The sequence below is a fragment of the Hippopotamus amphibius genome, chromosome 2 (genome assembly GCF_030028045.1).
Source record: "Hippopotamus amphibius kiboko isolate mHipAmp2 chromosome 2, mHipAmp2.hap2, whole genome shotgun sequence".
Classification (NCBI taxonomy): Eukaryota; Metazoa; Chordata; class Mammalia; order Artiodactyla; family Hippopotamidae; genus Hippopotamus; species Hippopotamus amphibius.
In genome coordinates this window covers 32,068,896-32,088,277 of record NC_080187.1, presented here as the reverse complement: position 1 = coordinate 32,088,277, position 19,382 = coordinate 32,068,896, and the positions used below count along the sequence as shown (strand labels likewise).

The following is a 19,382-nucleotide window of genomic DNA, read 5'->3' as shown; positions in this document are numbered from 1 at the left end:
GCTGATTGTCTAAGTCTAAGCACATGTTTGATTTCCTTGTTGGGTAATCCAGCAGTGGTCAGTTCTCCTTGCGGGGCCTCAGTTTTCTCATCTATGAAATAAAGATTTTAGATGGGAAGATCTCCAAGATCTTTTCCAGCTTAATTTTCTATAATTTCATAACTTCTTTTCTGTCCACCTTTATCACCATCTCACCTTGCCATTTTGGTGTTTCCTAATGTGAATGAGAAAAATAATGGCATTTCCATACTCCCCCAACTCCTCATACCTATTAAAGGCTACATCTAAACCTTGGTGAGTATCTGGGACATTTCTGAATCAAATGTCCTTTTTTGTGTCGAAACCTCATGAAGGATATATGCCTATAATAAGACGTGATCCTCAGCAAAGTCCTTTACTTACTGGTAGAAAGCATTTTGGAATAAAGGCAAAACCTCTTTGGAAAAGGATAAAAGTGATGACTGATACAGGACACCTGTACAATGTTTTCATCCACGCCAGCAATTTAGGGTGTGGTTCTGAACGTTTCACTTAACCTTTCTGGGTTTTAGCCTTCCTGTTTGTTCACTCATTCATTCATCATTTATCTGCCTCTAATATTTTATAAGGTGAGTCTATCTCTAGTATTTTCTGAAATTGCCCATGAACAGATCTCACTCTACTTCTTGCCAATTCTTATGCCACTGTTCTTTGACTTTTCATCTCTGTCCTGAATGGCAGTATTGCCTTGGTTCCCATGCATCCTCTGAGAGTGGGGGCAGCAGAAGCTGGGTCTCTCTATACGCCTCGCTGTGGTCTGCCTCTCAGATGGGAGCTGTTCATTACTTGCTGGAAGGTTTATATAACAGATGTTACAAGGCAGACAAGTAAGCACACACTCCCCGAGCCTGGAACACACAGAGCCAGGCACGCACACACTTGCCAATACCAATACAAGGAGAGCTGCCGGGTGATGGAGGGAGTGTGCTCTGGGGGCGGGCACGGCTCCGAAGCCCTGCTAATGTCTCTGTGTGGCCATGCTGTATTTTCAGCTTGTCATCATGGCTGGGACAGTGCTGCTTGCCTACTACTTCGAATGCACTGACACTTTTCAGGTGCACATCCAAGGGTTCTTCTGTCAGGACGGAGACTTGATGAAGCCTTACCCGGGGACAGAGGAAGAAAGCTTCATCACCCCTCTGGTGCTCTATTGTGTGCTGGCTGCCACCCCAACTGCTATTGTAAGTACAGAAAAGGATTTCCTTCTTTGTTGTCAGATCCTAAGCAACATTTCCTGTCTGCCTTTTCTCCTCTTTCCCTTCTTCCTGGGTGTTCACCAGCAGCCTTATTAGGTGTGTCCTGTTTCAGCCAAAACAGAGTGAGTAGAGCTCTGCATAAAATCTCATTTAAATAGGTCTTGTCTTTTATAGGTGGCTTTTGCTTTTTGGTTCCTGAATTTAAATCAATCAATCAATCAATCACACACACATATATTTTTTTAAAGCATGTCTGAATGTGTAAATCAATAGGCATGATTGGTTGACATGTTAAGAACAGCTACTGTGCTCTTGAAAAAATATGCCGTACGTTGTGTGTATTCAGAAGATGTCTTGTATGTAAATGCTGGCCTTGATATAAAGACTCAGATCAGAATGGAATAGAATCCCCCAGGCATGTATCTCCTGCTCTTCTGATTGAAATTCCGAGAGGCCAGAGATGAGAGAAGTCGCTTGACCTGAAGTTTGCTGTGATTCGTTCTGGGCACCTCTGGCTCTGCTCACTTTACATCACATTCAATTAAGTTGCAACTCTACCTTCATTGATTGCATTCCTTCTCTCTCATGAGGCAAAATTTAAAACAAAAAATGGCCTGACTGTCCTCTTGGGAGACTATTTCAAAAGCATAAAACTCATAGATCTGTATTGTCTGGTAAAATGATTTAACACTTAGCTTAATTTAGTTTAAAAAAAAATGACTTTGTGAGTGTTTTAAAATAAACATTTCTGTGTTTGAACATGCTACAAGGTCAGATTATTTGCGATGTAATCTCAGTTATCATTTCCTCCCTTTCTCTTCCAAAGCTGCCTCCCCCCAGCTCTCCCTCCTCCCCTACCTGCCCTCTCCCACTCCCCTCTCTCTGGGGCAGTAATAAAAATACCAACTGGCATGCTGAAGAATATACTGATTGCTCAGATCAGACATTCAGTTCAAGTATTGTTTTCTAGGCAAATGTTTTACTTGCTTTAAGATGAGAAATAGAATTTTGAAGAGAAATACTGTGGACATAATGAATCATAGTACTTTAAGTTCGTTTCGATCATTGATCCAAGACTTGACAAGCTCCCCCTAAATGATAAGGCTATGCTGTAGGAATTAAGGTCAGCAGTGATAAAACACGATCTATCACAGTGGTTGAAAACACAAGCTTTGCAGTCCAGCCTACCAGGGTTCACATCCTGTCTATGTGACTTTGGGCAAGTCACTCTACTGTTCCCTTCCCTCAAAATGGGGATAATGTGACGGCCTATTTCACAGAGTTATCGAGACTTAAATAAGATGCTTCATACAAATGACTCGGCACAGCATCTAGCATATACTAAATGGTTAGAAGTAGGGGAAACAAAGAACCTGGCTGGAAACTGATCTTTACCTTCTTTAGGATCACAGACCAACTTCCCCTCCCTGCAGAGAAGGAGATTTGACTGAGAACCCTGGTAATACCTCCTCTTTAGAGTAATGGGGGTGTACCCTCTCCCAGAGGAAGGATGATTTCTGTGTCCCTCTTACCTTTGCCTTTTCCTTTCTCACCAGCCCAGGGACTAAGAGAAAGCATAAAAGATACCCTTCCGAGTACCTTCATAGGTGACACACTTTACTCCCCAGGTAAAACCTGGATGTCACATTGGGTTCTATCTGGGATGGTTTAATGGCAGCTCCACCTGGAGTCAGTGGGCTGTCTGGAAACTAATCCTGGTTTCTTCCTGTCCCATAAATATATCATTTTCTCATGTACTCAGACATGAATCCCTGAGTGATCCATTGACTTACTAACATATTTTTCTCTCTTTGTCCCAGTCCCAGGAAATATCATTGTCTAGGTTCTCCTGTGATTAATTTTTGTAATTATAGAGATTTTTTTTCCTTAAAAGAAAAAAAAAACCTAAGGAAAGCAAGGGAAACAGATCAATAAAAATTATGAAAAATCGGTGAATCGGGAAACAATAGGATTAATAAGTAAAATGTACAACTCCCTGGGTAGTCTAATATAGGAAAGGCAAAAGTTAAAAAAAAGTAAGCAGAAAAAAGACTATATAAGCAAAAACATATAAACCTTTAGAAGTCTACACTGTAGTTTTATTTAAATTGTATATTCAATTCTGTGCCAATACATGCTTACTTCTCAATAAAATTGATAATAATCTATGAAAAGATAACTTACTAACAATGCCTTTAAAACATAGAAGAGCTAAATAAATGAATACAAATTTTTAAACATGTCTAAGATTTATCTCTCAAAATAGTACTGGGGACACATAACTGTAGTATAAATTCCTTCAAACTTTCAAGGGATAGAAAAACCTATAACTATATAAACTGTCCCAGAGCCTAAAAATAAGTGGAAAGCTTTTCAATGCACATTATGAGGCAAGAAAAATATGGATTTCAAACACTTAGAAAGTCTACATACACACCCACAAAAGCACCCTCAGTTAGGAATGTTAATGCAAGCAGATAGAAAAGGAATGATAGATTTGTCTGCCTGAAAATAAGCATTTCCACCAAAAGAAAAAGTAAATAAAGACTGCAAAAAAATTTGCAGTGTGAGACTCCAATGTAAATATTCCTAATACTTAAAAAGATGTTTCCCAAAATAAAAATGAGAAAGGACAAAAACAGACAATTAACAACAACAAATTGACTGTATGCATATAAACATTTCTAAACTCCTCAATTATCAAAGAAACATTTTTTAAAATACAGCATTTTTCCCATATAAGTTTGGCAAATGTTTTAAAGCTTAACCTGTGTTGTTAAAGGTGTATATACTTTTATACAATTCACATGTAAACTGACATTTTCTTTCTGAAGAGCAGCTGGTCGAAGATGTACTAAGTTTTATCAGCTTCAGACCCAGTCATTAATTCCATTCCCTGAATTTATGTTAAGGAGATAATGAAAGTTTTACATAAATACAAAGATTTGTGTATAGGGATATTCATGTCAGCGATAGTTTTCAGAGTGGAAGGAAAACTTGGCTAAGGAGGATTGTTTAAACCCATATGGGCATCATGTTTCTGAAACACCTCTAATAGCAATGACGCATGCTTGTGATTTAATGAAATGATTTTTATGAAGGCTAAAAACTGTATATAGCATTGCAGACAAAAGCTTTTCTCCTTCTGTAAGAGAATCTGTGACCTTCCCTTAGTTTTCTAGCTCTGTTTCCCTAGAAAAAGATATGTATCAGCTATGTTACTAGGCAAAATTGACCCCTGATTAGTGAATTGCATCTGGTCTCAGAGAACTATAATTACCCGAAAAGTTGCCATGCTGTGACTTCCAGGTGCAGTGACTCCGGAAACTCGGCATGTCCAGTGTGAGAACTTGGAAGCTATGTCTATGGAGTTGCTACACCATATATTGACTCCCGTGGGACATGATGAGTCTTTTAAGCTGGTGGCTTCCACATCCTGTGATGTGTCTGCAGTCTCCTTGCACCTGAGCTATACTGGATCACTGCAGGACACGTACTGAAGAGGAGCATAAGATGCTGCCCTGTTGGCAAGCTGTGGTTCCTCCCAAGTGGACCAGTTCCAAATGAAGCATGTGGTTGTCTGTGGGTCTGAATATTTAATAGACACTAAAAAGATACTGTGTGTGCTACAAGTATAATCCCAAATGTATAATTATACATAAAAGACTAGTAAGAAATAAACTAAAAATATATAGCCATTATCCCTGAGTGCTAATGGTATAGTTTTTTTTTCTTCTGTTATACACACACACACACATTCTACATCAATGCAGTACTTTTGAATTGAAAGATGTATTTTTAAAACATTCCAATTCTTCTGGCATAATTATGAAATGACTAATCTTTAATAAGACTTGAAAATAGCAATTCTAATAAACAAAAACACACATGGCCAAAAATCAAAACAGAACTTTGTAAGGAATTTTCTCTCTGGGTAAAAATGATAGATCTTTCATTCAAAGATTTTCAGCAGCAACTCTTCTCCAGGCTACAAATTTTGATCATATATCTTCCACCAATTCCTTTTCCCCAAATAACACAAACTGACATGGGGTGAAATGCTCTGATGGGAAGCGAAGGGGATATGGCCAGTGGACAGTGAACTAAGTATTAAGGACCTACAGTTCTACTCTAGTTTTCAAGTATGGAACCCTGATTCAGACATTCCATTCCTTTGCTTCTCTGGGTAAAAAATGCGACCAATAATGATGGCAGGCCTACAACATATGTGCTGAGGAATATTCCATAAATGATGATGGCAAGAATAACATCTTTTAATTTACTTGTATTCTGCAGTCCTTGCCTACTTTATCCTCACAGCATCCCAGTGAAATAGAAGAGACATCCCAAAGAAGAGAGAGAAAGTGTGTGGTCCAATTCCCTTCATTTTTGACTCAGTCTGTGAGATCATTCAGGGGGCCAGTTGTTAGCTACGTTACGTGTAACTTGAGACTTAGCTACTTTAAATGATTTGCTGAAGGTTGCAGCTAGTTCTGTATGTAATTGGACAGTTACCCACCCATTTGGTTCTACTTTTATTTTCCTCCCGAATGAGGTTCTTTGCTAGGAACCAGCGCGGATTACAGCTGATGGGTTAATGGCAGAGAGCTGAGTGGCCTTGAAACCCTGATGTGGTGCTTGATCTTCCCCCCAAGACCTGAAAATGAGTGAGCAGTGGCAGAACAGAGAGCAGAACTCCCCTGATGCTCAGGGACGTCTGGGAGCAAGGAGCCGTGTTCACTTCTGCCCCTTCCTGGGGAGATAAGGTGTATCTGAGAGCAGTCCTTATTGGGCCAGTTGAACACAGATCCCAAGTGCCTAGCTCAGCACACCCCCTGCCCCTGAGTGTGCATCCTTCATTCTCCTCACACTGCAGTCATCCTGTCTCAGGTCTGATCTGTCAAGGGAGGGAGGGATCCCAGTTGTGGCTTTGCCCCCAGTAATTGTGTGACATCTGATAAGGCATGTTCGCTCTGTGGGTTTGATTTCTTATCTGTAAAAGGTGGGGTTGGGATAAATGATCTCCAAGATCTTTCTGGTTCTAATATTCCTTGAGAGCTGAAAAAAGAAACTTCTAATTGGAAGGCTGCAAATGTCAGATTCCCAACTCCCTAGTCTCTCTCGACTTTCTTTCTGGAGTTCGGTTTGTGCCTGGCCAGGTGTTTCACAGAATGGCTGTGTATGTGTATATGTGTGTGTGTGTTTACTCCTTCTTAAACCCATTTTCTGTTTTCCCTGTAGTAGAAAGAAGGCAAGACTCCTCAGGGGTGACTTGTGTGACGCAAACTAATGGCAATTCTCAAAAGACGTAGTTCAACCTGGATTTGTCCTTGGTGTTCTGTGTATTCTCTAGCACATTAACCATAGGAAAATCTAGCACCTTACACTGTCATGTGTCTCTGAGGGTGGGCACTAGTTACCAGGACACACAAGAAAGGCATGAGGGAAAAGACTCTGCCGTGGGTTTGACCTGTCATTTCCTATTTTTCCTTTTGTGCTTTGCTGTCAGAAAGGCTCAGCATCACGTTGAGGCAAGGCCATGTGGGAGAAGCTACACAGGGACTTAGGGAAGGTTAGAGCTTGGGGGATTTATTATGTCCAGAACCATTTAGCCAAAAGTGCTGGTCAGTGCTTCCAGGAAACCTGCAGGGTGCATTCTAACCAATGTGGAAGCCCTGGTTAACAACTGCCTCAGGGCCCCTGAATAAACTCACAGACTCAGAGTCAAAGGCAGAGAGCCTGTTTGGATAAGAGGATTTAACTCGGTGGAGAATCTGATTTACCCTTATTTTATCTCAGCCCCAGCACCACAGGGCATGAGAAAATAGCTAGTAAACCTATTTTTTTTCAGCCTCACAACAAAGTGATGGGAGTATTTAGAACTGAAGCAGCAGAATGATTGACACCCAGCCCAAGAGAATTGACGCAGCTCGTGGTTTCCCTGCAAGTGTGCACGAGTGCAGACATGAGATTCATCCAGAATTTCCTGGGAAAGGAAGAGACAAGCATAATTTGATAGAAAGGCAAAATCTGGAGGAAACTGTGACTCTTCACTTGGGGGTGGGTTTCTGGGCCATAAGCTCTTGCAGTGAATACAAAAGCTCAAAGCACAGTGTGGATCAGAGAGTGGGCCCTGGGTAAATGCACATCTGTTGCCTGGCTGGCGAGGGACGCAGCTGCCAGAGCAGAGGAGACAGTGTGGGTGCCTGTACTGCCTCATCGTCTGCCTCTTGCAAGCTCTGAACAACCTCATCTGTTGAAACCCCCTTTAACACTTCATCATTCACATCTTTTTCCCTTTTGTACATTATCTCATGACTTTCTTTTTTGTTTAATTTTTTTTTTTCACCATGAGCACATTTTCTTTGTTGCAAATGTACCTAGTCATTACAATTCACATTTTTTTCTGGGAAAGAGTTATAGATAGCCTCATTAATCATTGTGGGTTTTTGTTTTTAAACCTTGACAAGAAATACCAATTTTCCTATTTACTATTCATGTGGCAGATCAGTGCTCCAAATTCTGTTACAGATTGTGTTTTCCCCTGACATCATCCCACAGAGAGACTTGCTTACCACCTCTGAGATGCCCCTTTTAATGACTGGTGAATAGGTGATTGCGTTAGGAGCTTTGATCGTTTGTTTCTTGAAAAGACTATTTGCCTAAAATTGTGATGGTTGGTTTACTTGGTGATCATAATGCATTTTACATTTTACTAAGAGCAGTATTTTAGCTAACTCATTGTAAATTCCCATTTCTCTTATATCTACTGTCCGGAAAGGGGGAAAAAAAGGGCTCAAGAGAATACCCTGCTTTGGAAATGTAACATGCCAACTTCGTGCTGCATTTTATAGCAGGTATAAACTCAAGAGCCTTTTGAATGGGTAGATGCCGGCCCTAGATTAAGACCAGTAATGTGGCTCCAACCCACAAAACACTTATTATCTGAGTTGCTGAATGATTTCCAAAATGCCGTCATCCAAGTGGCCTTGATTCTATTGAAGCATTCGGCTTTGAGAGGCATAGGAAGTGTCTAGAGCTGAATTCCTTTATTTACACTTAGGTGTGATAAAGCAGAAGTCAAGAGCTCTTGAACCAAGCACAGCTCAGCAGGTCAGAGGACCAGAACCTCTCTGCAGATCTGGGCTGCCACTGGCACTCATCAGGAAAGAGTAAAGCAGAGCATGGAGACGCGGCGGCCAGGACTGGCAGCATAGTCTGTACATTTAAAATCCCCTGGGTCACTTTTAAACAAAATCTACAGCGAAAACCATGCCTGCCTTTCTTGGAAATGCTCACAAGTAAAGAAGCCTCCCAAGGAGGATGTTGGAAGCATCTAAAAATCCCTGGGACGGAAAACTCTAAAGCTACTCAGACATTAATAGTGAGAAGTGTGCAAACCTCTCCTCTTCCTCAGAGTGTGACACACACAAACCCAGGTGGGGGCTGCCAGCCTCTGCTATCCTCAGTAACGCAGGTGACAGAGATATCAGGCAATGTGGTGACTCTGGAGTCGGCTGTGTGCACTTTGCTTTAAGGGACGATTACTTGGTGAGGGCAAAGCCCCATGGGATTTTAAAAGGGAATGAGGGCTGGAGGAAGAAGCGTTGCCAGAAACTACGTTGGCCCTGGAGAGCTTAACCAGCAGAAGAGAGACTGAAGCCCAATTATGTGGTTTCAGTTCCATTCACCAGCCCTCTCTTGTCAGTTTCTATCATAAAGGCAAAGATGTCAGAGTTGGAAAAGCAACTTCAAGGTCTCCTAGTCCAACAGATGAGAAACTAGACCCAAGAGGTCAAGTGAGTGGTCCAAGATCGAATGCCTGGGGGCAGAGCAGAGCTAGAATCACACCATATTTCCTTAATCCAGGACAACTTTAAAATCAATTTCAACACACATTCTTGCCTAGACTGACCAGTAAGTGAAAGCAACATTCTTTGAGCACCTATACATGCTTTGACATACATTTTCTAATACTCTCGATAATTTTCTGATATAGTTATTACCCTCATGTTCAAAATCATGAAAAAAAGAAAAAAACTGAAGCTCAAAAAGGTTCAGTTACCTGCCCAAAGTCACACATCAAGAAGGGAAGGAGCTTTAAACTCCACAACCCACATTCAAGAAACAGCAATGACTTTGATATTGCCAAGTACCAGAGCTACAACTAGCACATTGGGCACGCAAAACATATATTCCAGAAATTCTAGATTCCCTTTATGATGGAAGCCACATAGAACTTGTATTCATGCAGTGAATCCCCCTTACAATATGAAATCATAATACATCTTCCAGTGACTTTTTCTGCAGACTTTGTATTTTGAAATCTAAACACTATCCTCTAAATATCTTGCATTTATATCACTTATTTATGACTTATCAGATCTCCTTTAAACATTGCAAAGAAATGAAGTCTGAAATATAACACACCAAGCTGATGTATTATATTCCAGGGTTACTTGTTTATTTGTCATTTGGGTTTCCATATTTGAAAGACAAATGTATCAAGAGTTATCCTCACTAAAAGTATATTTGCTGTTATCTAAATGTCTTCCGTTACTTGTGATTGTGGCCGGCGTAGCTGAGGGATGAGAGATGCACCAGTGGAATTCACTTGCTGTTTGTTCATGGCCAGATCTAGAGTTTGGCCTTGATCATTTCTCACCGGAGGGGATTCTCATTTGCTATGAGTGATAGGATGCTTGTTAGCCAACAATCTGAAAGGCCGTAATAGGCAGGGCAGCCAGGGCCGAACACATGGAGAGTCCCACACGCCCCAGCTGCTCTCTGAACAGAGTAGTGGATAGAGGCAGAGTGTGCGTGGCAAAGATACAGATGGAAGAACCCAGCCATTGCCAGAACCAGAGTCATAAATCTGCCAGGGTGTGAGATGGCTTCCAATGTGGGCTAGTGGCCTGGCAGGAAAGAAAAGAGACCCCTACCTTTATCAAGCAGAATCTTCCCTCTCTCTCTCCAAGCAGAAGCAGGCCCTGATGAGAGTACAGAACCCAGTGGATGGAGAAATAGCACCCTGTGTGTGATCAGGAAAACGTAGTGAAATGAACATCCACAAAGGCCATTCACTGGGATCTGAGAGCTGGATTGTTTCATCAGCAACCTTTATGTCCATCACAGTCTGAACTGAAAACCAGGACTACTGTCCTACCTTGAAGTTATAAAATGACCCGCTTCCTCCCTTTCTTCCTTCCTTCTTTATGTAAACAATATTACTTAATATACTCAAAGTATCATGTCAGTAACCAGATATATAGGTTAGTATATATCCTTGCTCTGATTTTTTTCTTTTATGTTTCACACCTCAGTTTTGATTTGAACATTGTTGACCAATAGTATCAATTCTTATACTTCTTATCACCTTTGACATGAGAGTCTTAGGACATTTTACTTATGCATTTGAGCCGCATACCCTTTTTCATGTGACAAGTTTTGTTTGGTACACTTTGGGGTAATTTTGTTTAGATTTGTGTGTGTGTGTGCACATGTGTATTTTTAACAAGAATATGTTTTGTGTAGATTTTCACATATTTTCTTGTTTTTCTGCCTCTTGTGTGAGTAGTGGAAACCTTCACTAAATGGAGAACTTCTAGAATTTGCTTATGTCTTTCTTACAGAGGAAGGGTGTTTGGTGCTTCTGAAATGGCTGAGGCAAACAATGCTTATTTCTTTTCTTATCCCTATGTGTTTCCCATTCTCCATCCCATTTCCCTGACTTACTTTTTAATCATGTGATTTCATGACATTGTATGATACACATATTGGTTTGTGTGTCCTCCCCCACTATGCTGTGTTCACAGCTGCGTCTCCCATGCTAGAACAATTCCTGGCAGAATGGGTGCTCCCTCCCTGAAACTATTAAATGCAAAATGAGGGTATGAGTGAATTTAGTTTAAGAGAAATAGTTTACTTTGTATTACTTAATCCTTAGTTTTTATTTATTCTTAAGCAATACACCAAAAATCCCATGCTTTCTGGTCTATATTGGGAATTTCCTGCATAGAAATCTTCAGAGAAGTTAAGGTCAGAGGATTCCATCCATACATAGGTCCTCTAAAGATTCAATCTTGTATTCATTCAACAAATATTGATTGAGCCTACTGTATAGCAGTCCCTGTTGTAGTTACCATGTAAGGAAGGGGAAGTCTTTCCCATAAGGACATCATAGTTAAATGAAGAGAGACATACAGACAATAATTGCAGTTAATTGGGTAGATGTCAGGATAGAGATCTGTGCAATATGTTATGGGAGCAATGACAAGGCAGGGTGTCTCTTTTCCTGAGGGGACCTGGCAAAGTTTCTTTATAGTCTACCTCATTAAACCTGTATTCCAAAAAACCTTCATTAATCTGATATGCTTAATTCATTCAACACTGAATAACTACTATGTACCTTACACTGGGCCAGGCCCTAGGGATATAACCAGAATAAGACAGGCGGGATGTCCCACAACAAGGAATAACAGTGATAGTATGTAATCGTTTGTGATAGGGAATAGAAAGGAGAAACACAAGGTAAGAGATTCATGTACAACAAGAATGCCTAAGCTAGGCTGTGGAAGCAGAGAAGGCTCCCTCAAGGAAGTACTATTTCATGTACCCAACCATGCATGAATTTGTCCCCATCTGTTCACTAAGATAAAGAACAGTCATGCAGTACCATCATTCCAGTGGGGACAAACAAAGCCCCTTGGCACCTTGTTTTGACAGAGACAGATCTAACGAGAAAAGAGGGAGGACTGAGTTCTTGAAGGTATTCAAGTATTTTTACCTGACGGAGCATCAACTTATTGTTAATTCCAAGGGATATCAGGCACAAAATATTCCTAGACACACCTAGACGGCACCTGCCAAGGTGGTCCATGCTGGCCCATCGTTTGCCTGTCTGACCCTGAACTCAGTCTATTCGTGCCAACTTCCATCCCATTCTGATGTGCCCATAGGTCTATTTCCACGACACCATTCTATCTTGTACTTTAATGTCATCTAAGTTTTTCAGTGTTTAAAGCATATTGCATTTGTTTTGTTTTCTATATTGTCAATATTAAACACAAATTCAACGAATATTTTATTGCATCACTGCTGAGTAAAAGTGTAGCAGTTAAGAGAAAGGACTCCAGAACCAGGTTTTTCTGGCTTCAGAGCTGGGATTTGTGATGACCTTGGACAAATTATTTGACCCTTCTATGCCTCAGGTGTCATATATGTACAATGGGATAACAGTATCTATTTATAGACCACCTGCTAGAGCTGCTTCAGACACTGTCTGGCTGTGTGTGGCCAAGTCCCTGAGACTTTTGAGTTCCTCCCTCATAAAATGAAAGGGAAAACATCTGTAGATGATTCCAGTTTTATAATTCTATAGCTTAACTTCCATCACTCATGTGCCATTCATGACGTTGGCATCTTTATCCATCTAAACAGATATTTTATAATGACAGAAGTATAAGGCATGCGAATTCTTAAAACATTGATAAAGTTTATCTAAAACCACAAGCACATGCATATAGCAAAGAACAACTATAAAATCACATTCTTCTGGGGAGATAAGGGTTCAGAAAATAAAAATGGCATATGATGTGGTGGGAAATGTGGACTTTGGAGCCCAGCTGTACTGAATACCAATCCCAGTGCCTCCACATGCCAGCTGTATACTCTGGAGGGTAAGTTACTTAGCCACGCCGAACTTTCATTCTTCACCAGTAAAGCAAAGGTAATACGACCAATATTAGGGATTGTGTGAGCATGAAAACTACTGTGATAATGTGCCTGACATCCAGTTTGCAACAGATGATGGTAATTTTATTAACTTTTTATTCATTGAATGTTCTCAGTCTTCAATCTCAGCAGTGTCAGAGTTGGTGACAGCTTCCCTCACGCCAGTTCCTTATTTTAAATGGGAATACAGTGCACTGGGTGCTATCAGCATAATGAAGAAATGTAAGATATGGTCCCTGTCATCGGGGAGCTTACAATGTACACAAAGGCATTGTGATTTAAATGGTAATAAACGTGTATCAGTTCAAGATAACAAGAGAGAGGTGCCAATCATAAAGGCGCGACAGTCAACCAGTTCAGAGTAGAATATCGCTCAGGCAAAGGTGTTCAAATAAAGATCTGTCATGTAAATAATGGTAGTGAAGTAATAATTTATCGCCATGTGTGCGTATAATGCCCTTCTGGGCGCATTGGCTGTCCCAGTCATTCTTCATCGTTGCAATACACACATTCAGTTACAATATTCAAAACCAGCATGAGTGAGCCTTATCACAGATTCTATTCTATTATTCAATTTATTGTTTCAACTTACATTTTATATGACTTTAGAATTTAATATGATAGCCTGAAATCTATCTGAAATTATCAATTATTGCTCTCTCTAATTCTTTTGAGGAGCTGAATGCAAACTACTGTTTAACTCTTCCTCTCTCCAACATATCTTTTAATATGATTGTGAAGCCTCGGAAGTTTTGGGTTTTTTTCTTAAGCCGCTGGTCTCTTTTATCAGACAGCTCTCCAATTTGACATTTCTTCAACATTCCTTCTCCAGATTTTTATTGGTGAGATATCCATGTATTTCATAAAGTCAACCAGAGAATCTCTGATTGCCCAGGAGAAAACAATTCTGACCGGAGAATGCTGTTACCTGAACCCTTTACTCCGTAGGATCATAAGATTCATAGGTGAGTACAAGGGCATGTGGGACTAAGCCCTCGCTAATAGGTAAAACTTTCTAAATTTACTAAAGATGAACACACTTGATAAAATAACCTAAGCTATGGAAGCATCAACTTTAAAAGCAGGAAGTGTAGACATTGAGCCTGATCCTGGTGCCAAGTCAAATTTTTGATCCTTAGAGTGAAGCAATACTTATTAAATTGTTTTACAAATGACTTCAACTTTCAAGTTTTTTCCGTACACGATATTTATCTGAGATTCCCTTGGGGCATATAGTTTAATATTGACTGGATATTGCCATATACTCTTTAACTGAGTCAGGCAAGGGGTGGGGCATCAGAGGCCACCAACAGAATGAACTTAGAAATCATCAAACTTCCTGACAAAACTTTCCTATCCAGTAATTTTGTTATGCAGGGAACTCTAAAAAGTATGAGAAGTCTTGAAAATAACGCCTTTCCAAATAGTCTTATTAGTGTTCACAACAAGGAATAATTAAGACATTTTCTATATCCCTCCTTCTAGGACTTTTATAAAAACTCCTGAGGGGATATGGATAATGATCACAGATATGGGAATGAATGTGTGTACGGGTAAAGGCAGGGCTCTAGATCTCACAGGGTTCCTACATGGTGAGTACTCAGTAAATAACTATCAGTGTTCTAATGAGATCCTGCAAATATGTACTGGCCAGGTGTTCATGGGAGCCAGGATAAAACTCTGACAGTGTCAACATGGTGTTAACACAAGCCATAGTACCACTTAGAACATATGGGACTGGCAACGAGAAAGTGACAGCTGAATACAGCATGCTCTCAGCTCCTCTGGATATCCTATCCTTTTCTTCCTATTGTAGAAAAGGGTTGAGTTTTCTCAAGTCATGAGCAAATGACCACATCAAAATCAAGTGTGCAGTAACTTCATGCACCCCTATGTTCATAGCAGCACTGTTTACAATAGCCAAGGCATAGAAGCAACCTAAATGTCCATCGACAGATGAATGGATAAAGATGTGGTACACATATACAATGGAATATTACTCAGCCATAAAAAGCATGAAATAATGCCATTTATAGCACCATGGATGGACCCAGAGACTTAGCTTATCATACTAAGTTAAGTTAGTCAGAAAGACAAATATCATATGATATCACTTATATGTGGAATCTAAAATACGACACAAATGAACATATCTATGAAACAAAAACAGACTTACAGGCCTAGAGAACAGACTTGTGGTTGCCAGGAGGGGGTGGGGGAGGGAAGGACTAGGAGTTTGGGATTAGCAGACACTAATAATATATAAATTATTATGTGTAGGATGGATCAACAAGGTCCTGCTGTAGAGCACAGGGAACTATATTCAATATCCTGTGATAAACCAGAATAAAAAAGAATATGAAAAGAATATATATATATATAAAACACTGAGTCACTTTGCTGTACAGCAGAAGTTAAACACATTATAAATCAACTATACTTCAATAAAATTTTTTTAATATGCAGTCATTTCTAATATTGGCATGGGGGTGGGGGAAGGAGTAGAGTGGAGGCTTAAGAAAATCTAAGTTAAAAGAAGCAACCCTTAACATTAAAATAGTCTCCAGCATTTACCGACGGTATTTGCAGAATGACCTCTGGGCGTCTGCAGTCGGCTCCTTGGGTATACCCTGATCCATACGATGTCACCACTATCTAGCTTGTTCATTCCAAACAACGGTGCCTTTCAAAGACATCCAGAGTTTGGTCACTGCCCAGCAGAGTGGCTTCAAGGGGAAAAGAGGAGAGGAGAGAATATTTATTATACAGAGCACTAGACTAGACGCTCTGTAATTTCATTGATCCACCCAACACCCTATAAGGTAGGTTTGCGCAGTTCTAACTGTGCAAATGAAGAATCTGATATAAAATAGGATAAAGTAACTGTTCCCAAGGACTGTGAGTTTGTAAGGCTAATAATACCGATATTAGGGATTTTGTTAGCATGAAAAATACTATGATAAAGTACCTGACACCCAGTTTTCAATAGATGGTGGTAATTATTAACTTTTAACCTTTCATTCCATGATTTTGCTTCCCATGGTTTCAGTTACTCACAGTCAGCCACGGTCCAAAAATATTAAATGAAAATTCCAGAAATAAACAATTCATAAGTTTTAAATCACTCTCCATTCTGAGTATGATGAAATCTTGTGCCATCCTGCTCTGTCATGAATCATCTCTTTGTCCAAAGTATCCCACCTGGGCTTCCCTGGTGGCACAGTGATTAAGAATCCACCTGCCAATGCAGGGGACATGGGTTCAATCCCTTGCACGGGAAGACCCCACATGCTGCAGAGCAGCTAAGCCCGTGCATCACAACTACTGAGCCTGCACTCTAGAGCCCGCAAGCCACAGCTATTGAGCCCACATGCCTAGAGCCCGTGCTCCACAACAAAAGAAGCCACAGCAATGAGAAGCCTGCGCACCACAACAAAGAGTAGCCCCCACTGGCTGCAATTAGAGAAAGCCTGCACAAAGCAACAAAGACCCAATGCAGCCAATAAATAAATAAATAAATAAATTTTATTTTAAAAAATAAATGAAGTATGCCACCTGTCAGTCACTTAGCAACCATCTGGCTACCAGATCCACTGTCATGATGTTGCAGGGTTTGTGTTCAAGTAACCCTTATTTTACTTAACAATGACCCTAAAGTGCAAGAGTAGTCATGCTGGCAATTTGGAAATGCCAAAGAGAAGCTCTAAAGTACTTTCTTTAAATGCGAAGGTAAAAGTTCTCAACGTAATAAGAAAAAAAATATGCTGAGGTTGAATAGTAAGAACAAATCTGTTTGTGAAATTGTGAAGAAAGAAGGAATACATGCTAGTTCTGCTGTCACGCCTCAAACTACAAAACTTACAGCCACAGTACGTGGTAAGCACTTAGTTAAGATAGAAAAGGCATTAAATTTGTACAATAAGATATTTTGAGAGAGAGAGAGAGAGACTGTGTGTGTTCATCTAACTTTTATTACAGTACATGGTTATAATTGTTCTATTTTGTTATTATTGTTGTTAATATCTTATTGTGCCTAATTTAAAAATTAAACTTTATGATAGGTATATATGTATCAGAAAAACACATATAGGATTTGGTATGACCCACCATTTCAGTCTTCTACTGGGGGTCTTAGAACATATCCCCATGAATAAGAGGCGACTGCTATAATTTGTGATCCTGTTTGGAGAGCAGGGACTATATCTTTTTCACTTTGTATCAATAGCATATTGCAAAATGCGTGGCATATTGTAGGTTTACCACAGGTTTTTGTTTGGTTGGTTGGCTTTTTTGGAGGAGTAAAGAGCAAAAATAAACTCTGTTAAATCACAGATTTGCCTAAAATTGCCTCCATAAATGCTGATTCTTAAATATTCATTTGCCTCCTGTTTAACTTTATTACCTCTCTTCATCTTAGTTCTAGAAAACTAGGTCCATAAATAAGGCAATTTCTAAGAGAAAGTCAAAAATCTATTCTGACTTTTCATATAGGAGAGTTGAAGATGCAGGGGAGAGGTCTGTTTATCTTGAGATGGGTGACTTTTTTTTTTTTAGTATCTGTGGATTAACTTTTTTCATAAGAGAAAAAAACATGTGAAATAAAGATGCTTTAAATGGAGATGTTTCCTTTGAAAAAATTAAATAAAGTAATAATCAAAATGTATTAGAAATGTTATTGTGAAGCACTTAAGTCTTTTTTCCTAGCCCAATGGCCACCAAAATATATACTATGCAACTGGCATTAGAAAATAACAACTGTTTTAGCTAACTATTCCATTTAAGCTGAAATGGCATGACTTTGCTTTTGCAGTTTATGTAATTATTCTAGAATCCATTACAAATAGTGTTTCCCAACAAATATAATCAGATTAGCATTGCAAAAATGGCCAGTGAACTAGCAAAATATTTTTAAACAAAATAATGCCTTATGCTGTCAAGGATGAGAAAAAACTTGGCATTACAGTACACTTCTAGTGAGACTAAGTTGATATACCATTTCTGTACAATAATTTGACAGTATATTTCAATAGCTTTAAAATAATCATCCTTTTCAACCCAAAATTCCACTTTGAATAACCTAGCCTAAGGAAATGACTGGAAATGTAAATTAATTTTATGGACTAAAATTATTTTGTCATAACAAATTAGAAATATCTAATAATATAATTTTTAAAAGTAATGCTACCATCATAAGGTACAATCTCAGAAAACGGTATTTAAGAATTTTTAACGAAAGGGGAAATATTCATGATATAACACTATGTGGAAAAAGTCAAGACACTAGGAACCTATGGTTATTTTGAAATAAAAAGGATGCAACATGATACGTGTGTGTGTATCTGTACATGTATTTGTGTGTACATATTTGTGTGTGTGTGTACGCGTATCCTATAGAAAGATTGAAGAAATGTAAGTTAATTGTTAATTGTTGTTACTCCTGAGTTGTAGGTTAATAGGTGAATGAATAATTTTATTTTTGCTTTTCATCCCATAACTTCCAATTTTTTAAATCATGAGTATGTATAATTTTAAAATCGGAAAAAGAGCTAGACATTTTGGGAGGAGTGGCAAAAACAGAGGCTATCCCGAAGGATGGCCAAGTCCTTTAACACAGTGTTTGGCGCCGAAAGCAGAGCTGAAAGTGGCACCATGGCTCTTGAATTCCCTCTCTTCTCTAGACAGTGTGGCAGGGAGTTGAACAGATAGCCCCTCACCCCACTCCACAGATTCAAATTAAATTTTAAATGAGAAAATGGCAATAGGCAAGTCAAAGGGAAAACATTCAAATTAAACCATCTCTTCCTGTAGACAAATGCTAATTGTGTTGACCTTGACAGAAGATTGAATTCCTCTGATTCACAAATCCAACAATAAAGTTTTTCCCAGGGTTCTCATTATAAGGAGGCTGAAACAGACTCACAGACATAGAAAACAAACTTATGGTTACCAAAGCAGGGGGAAGGAATAAATTAGGACTTTGGGATTAACAGATATACACCACTGTGTATAAAATAAACAACAAGGATTTACCGTATAGCATAGGGAACTATATTCTGTATCTTGTAATAACCTATAATGGAAAAGAATCTGAAAAAAAAAAAAAAAATATATATATATATATATATAACTGAATCACTTTGTTATACACCTGAAACTAACACAATATAAATCAACTATACTTCAACAAACAAATGAAAAGAAGGATGCCTGGTCTCCCAGGCTTTAGCTATAAACCCTCATAGTTAACTTCTGTACCCATTTCTAAACTGTTGTGTAATTTTTCACATAGTGTTAAATGATGTGGGAAGGGAGGAAAGAAATTGGCTGAACTAACAAATTTGACCAACATTTTATCAAAACAAATGTAGTCAAATTAGTAACACATATTTAGGCTTTTCCTTTTCCTCATTTTTC

At 39.2% G+C, this 19,382-nt stretch overlaps 1 protein-coding gene across 1 annotated transcript in view; it reads left to right on the top strand.

Annotated features, from left to right (window-relative positions):
- PLPPR1 (phospholipid phosphatase related 1) overlaps positions 1 to 19,382 on the top strand; it is a 278,562-nt gene that overhangs the window by 234,232 nt on the left and 24,948 nt on the right. Inside the window, exons 3-4 of the mRNA XM_057723527.1 lie at positions 1,032 to 1,220; positions 13,801 to 13,933. Of these exons, the coding sequence (XP_057579510.1) occupies positions 1,032 to 1,220; positions 13,801 to 13,933 (322 nt within the window). The remainder of the gene's footprint in view (positions 1 to 1,031; positions 1,221 to 13,800; positions 13,934 to 19,382) is intronic.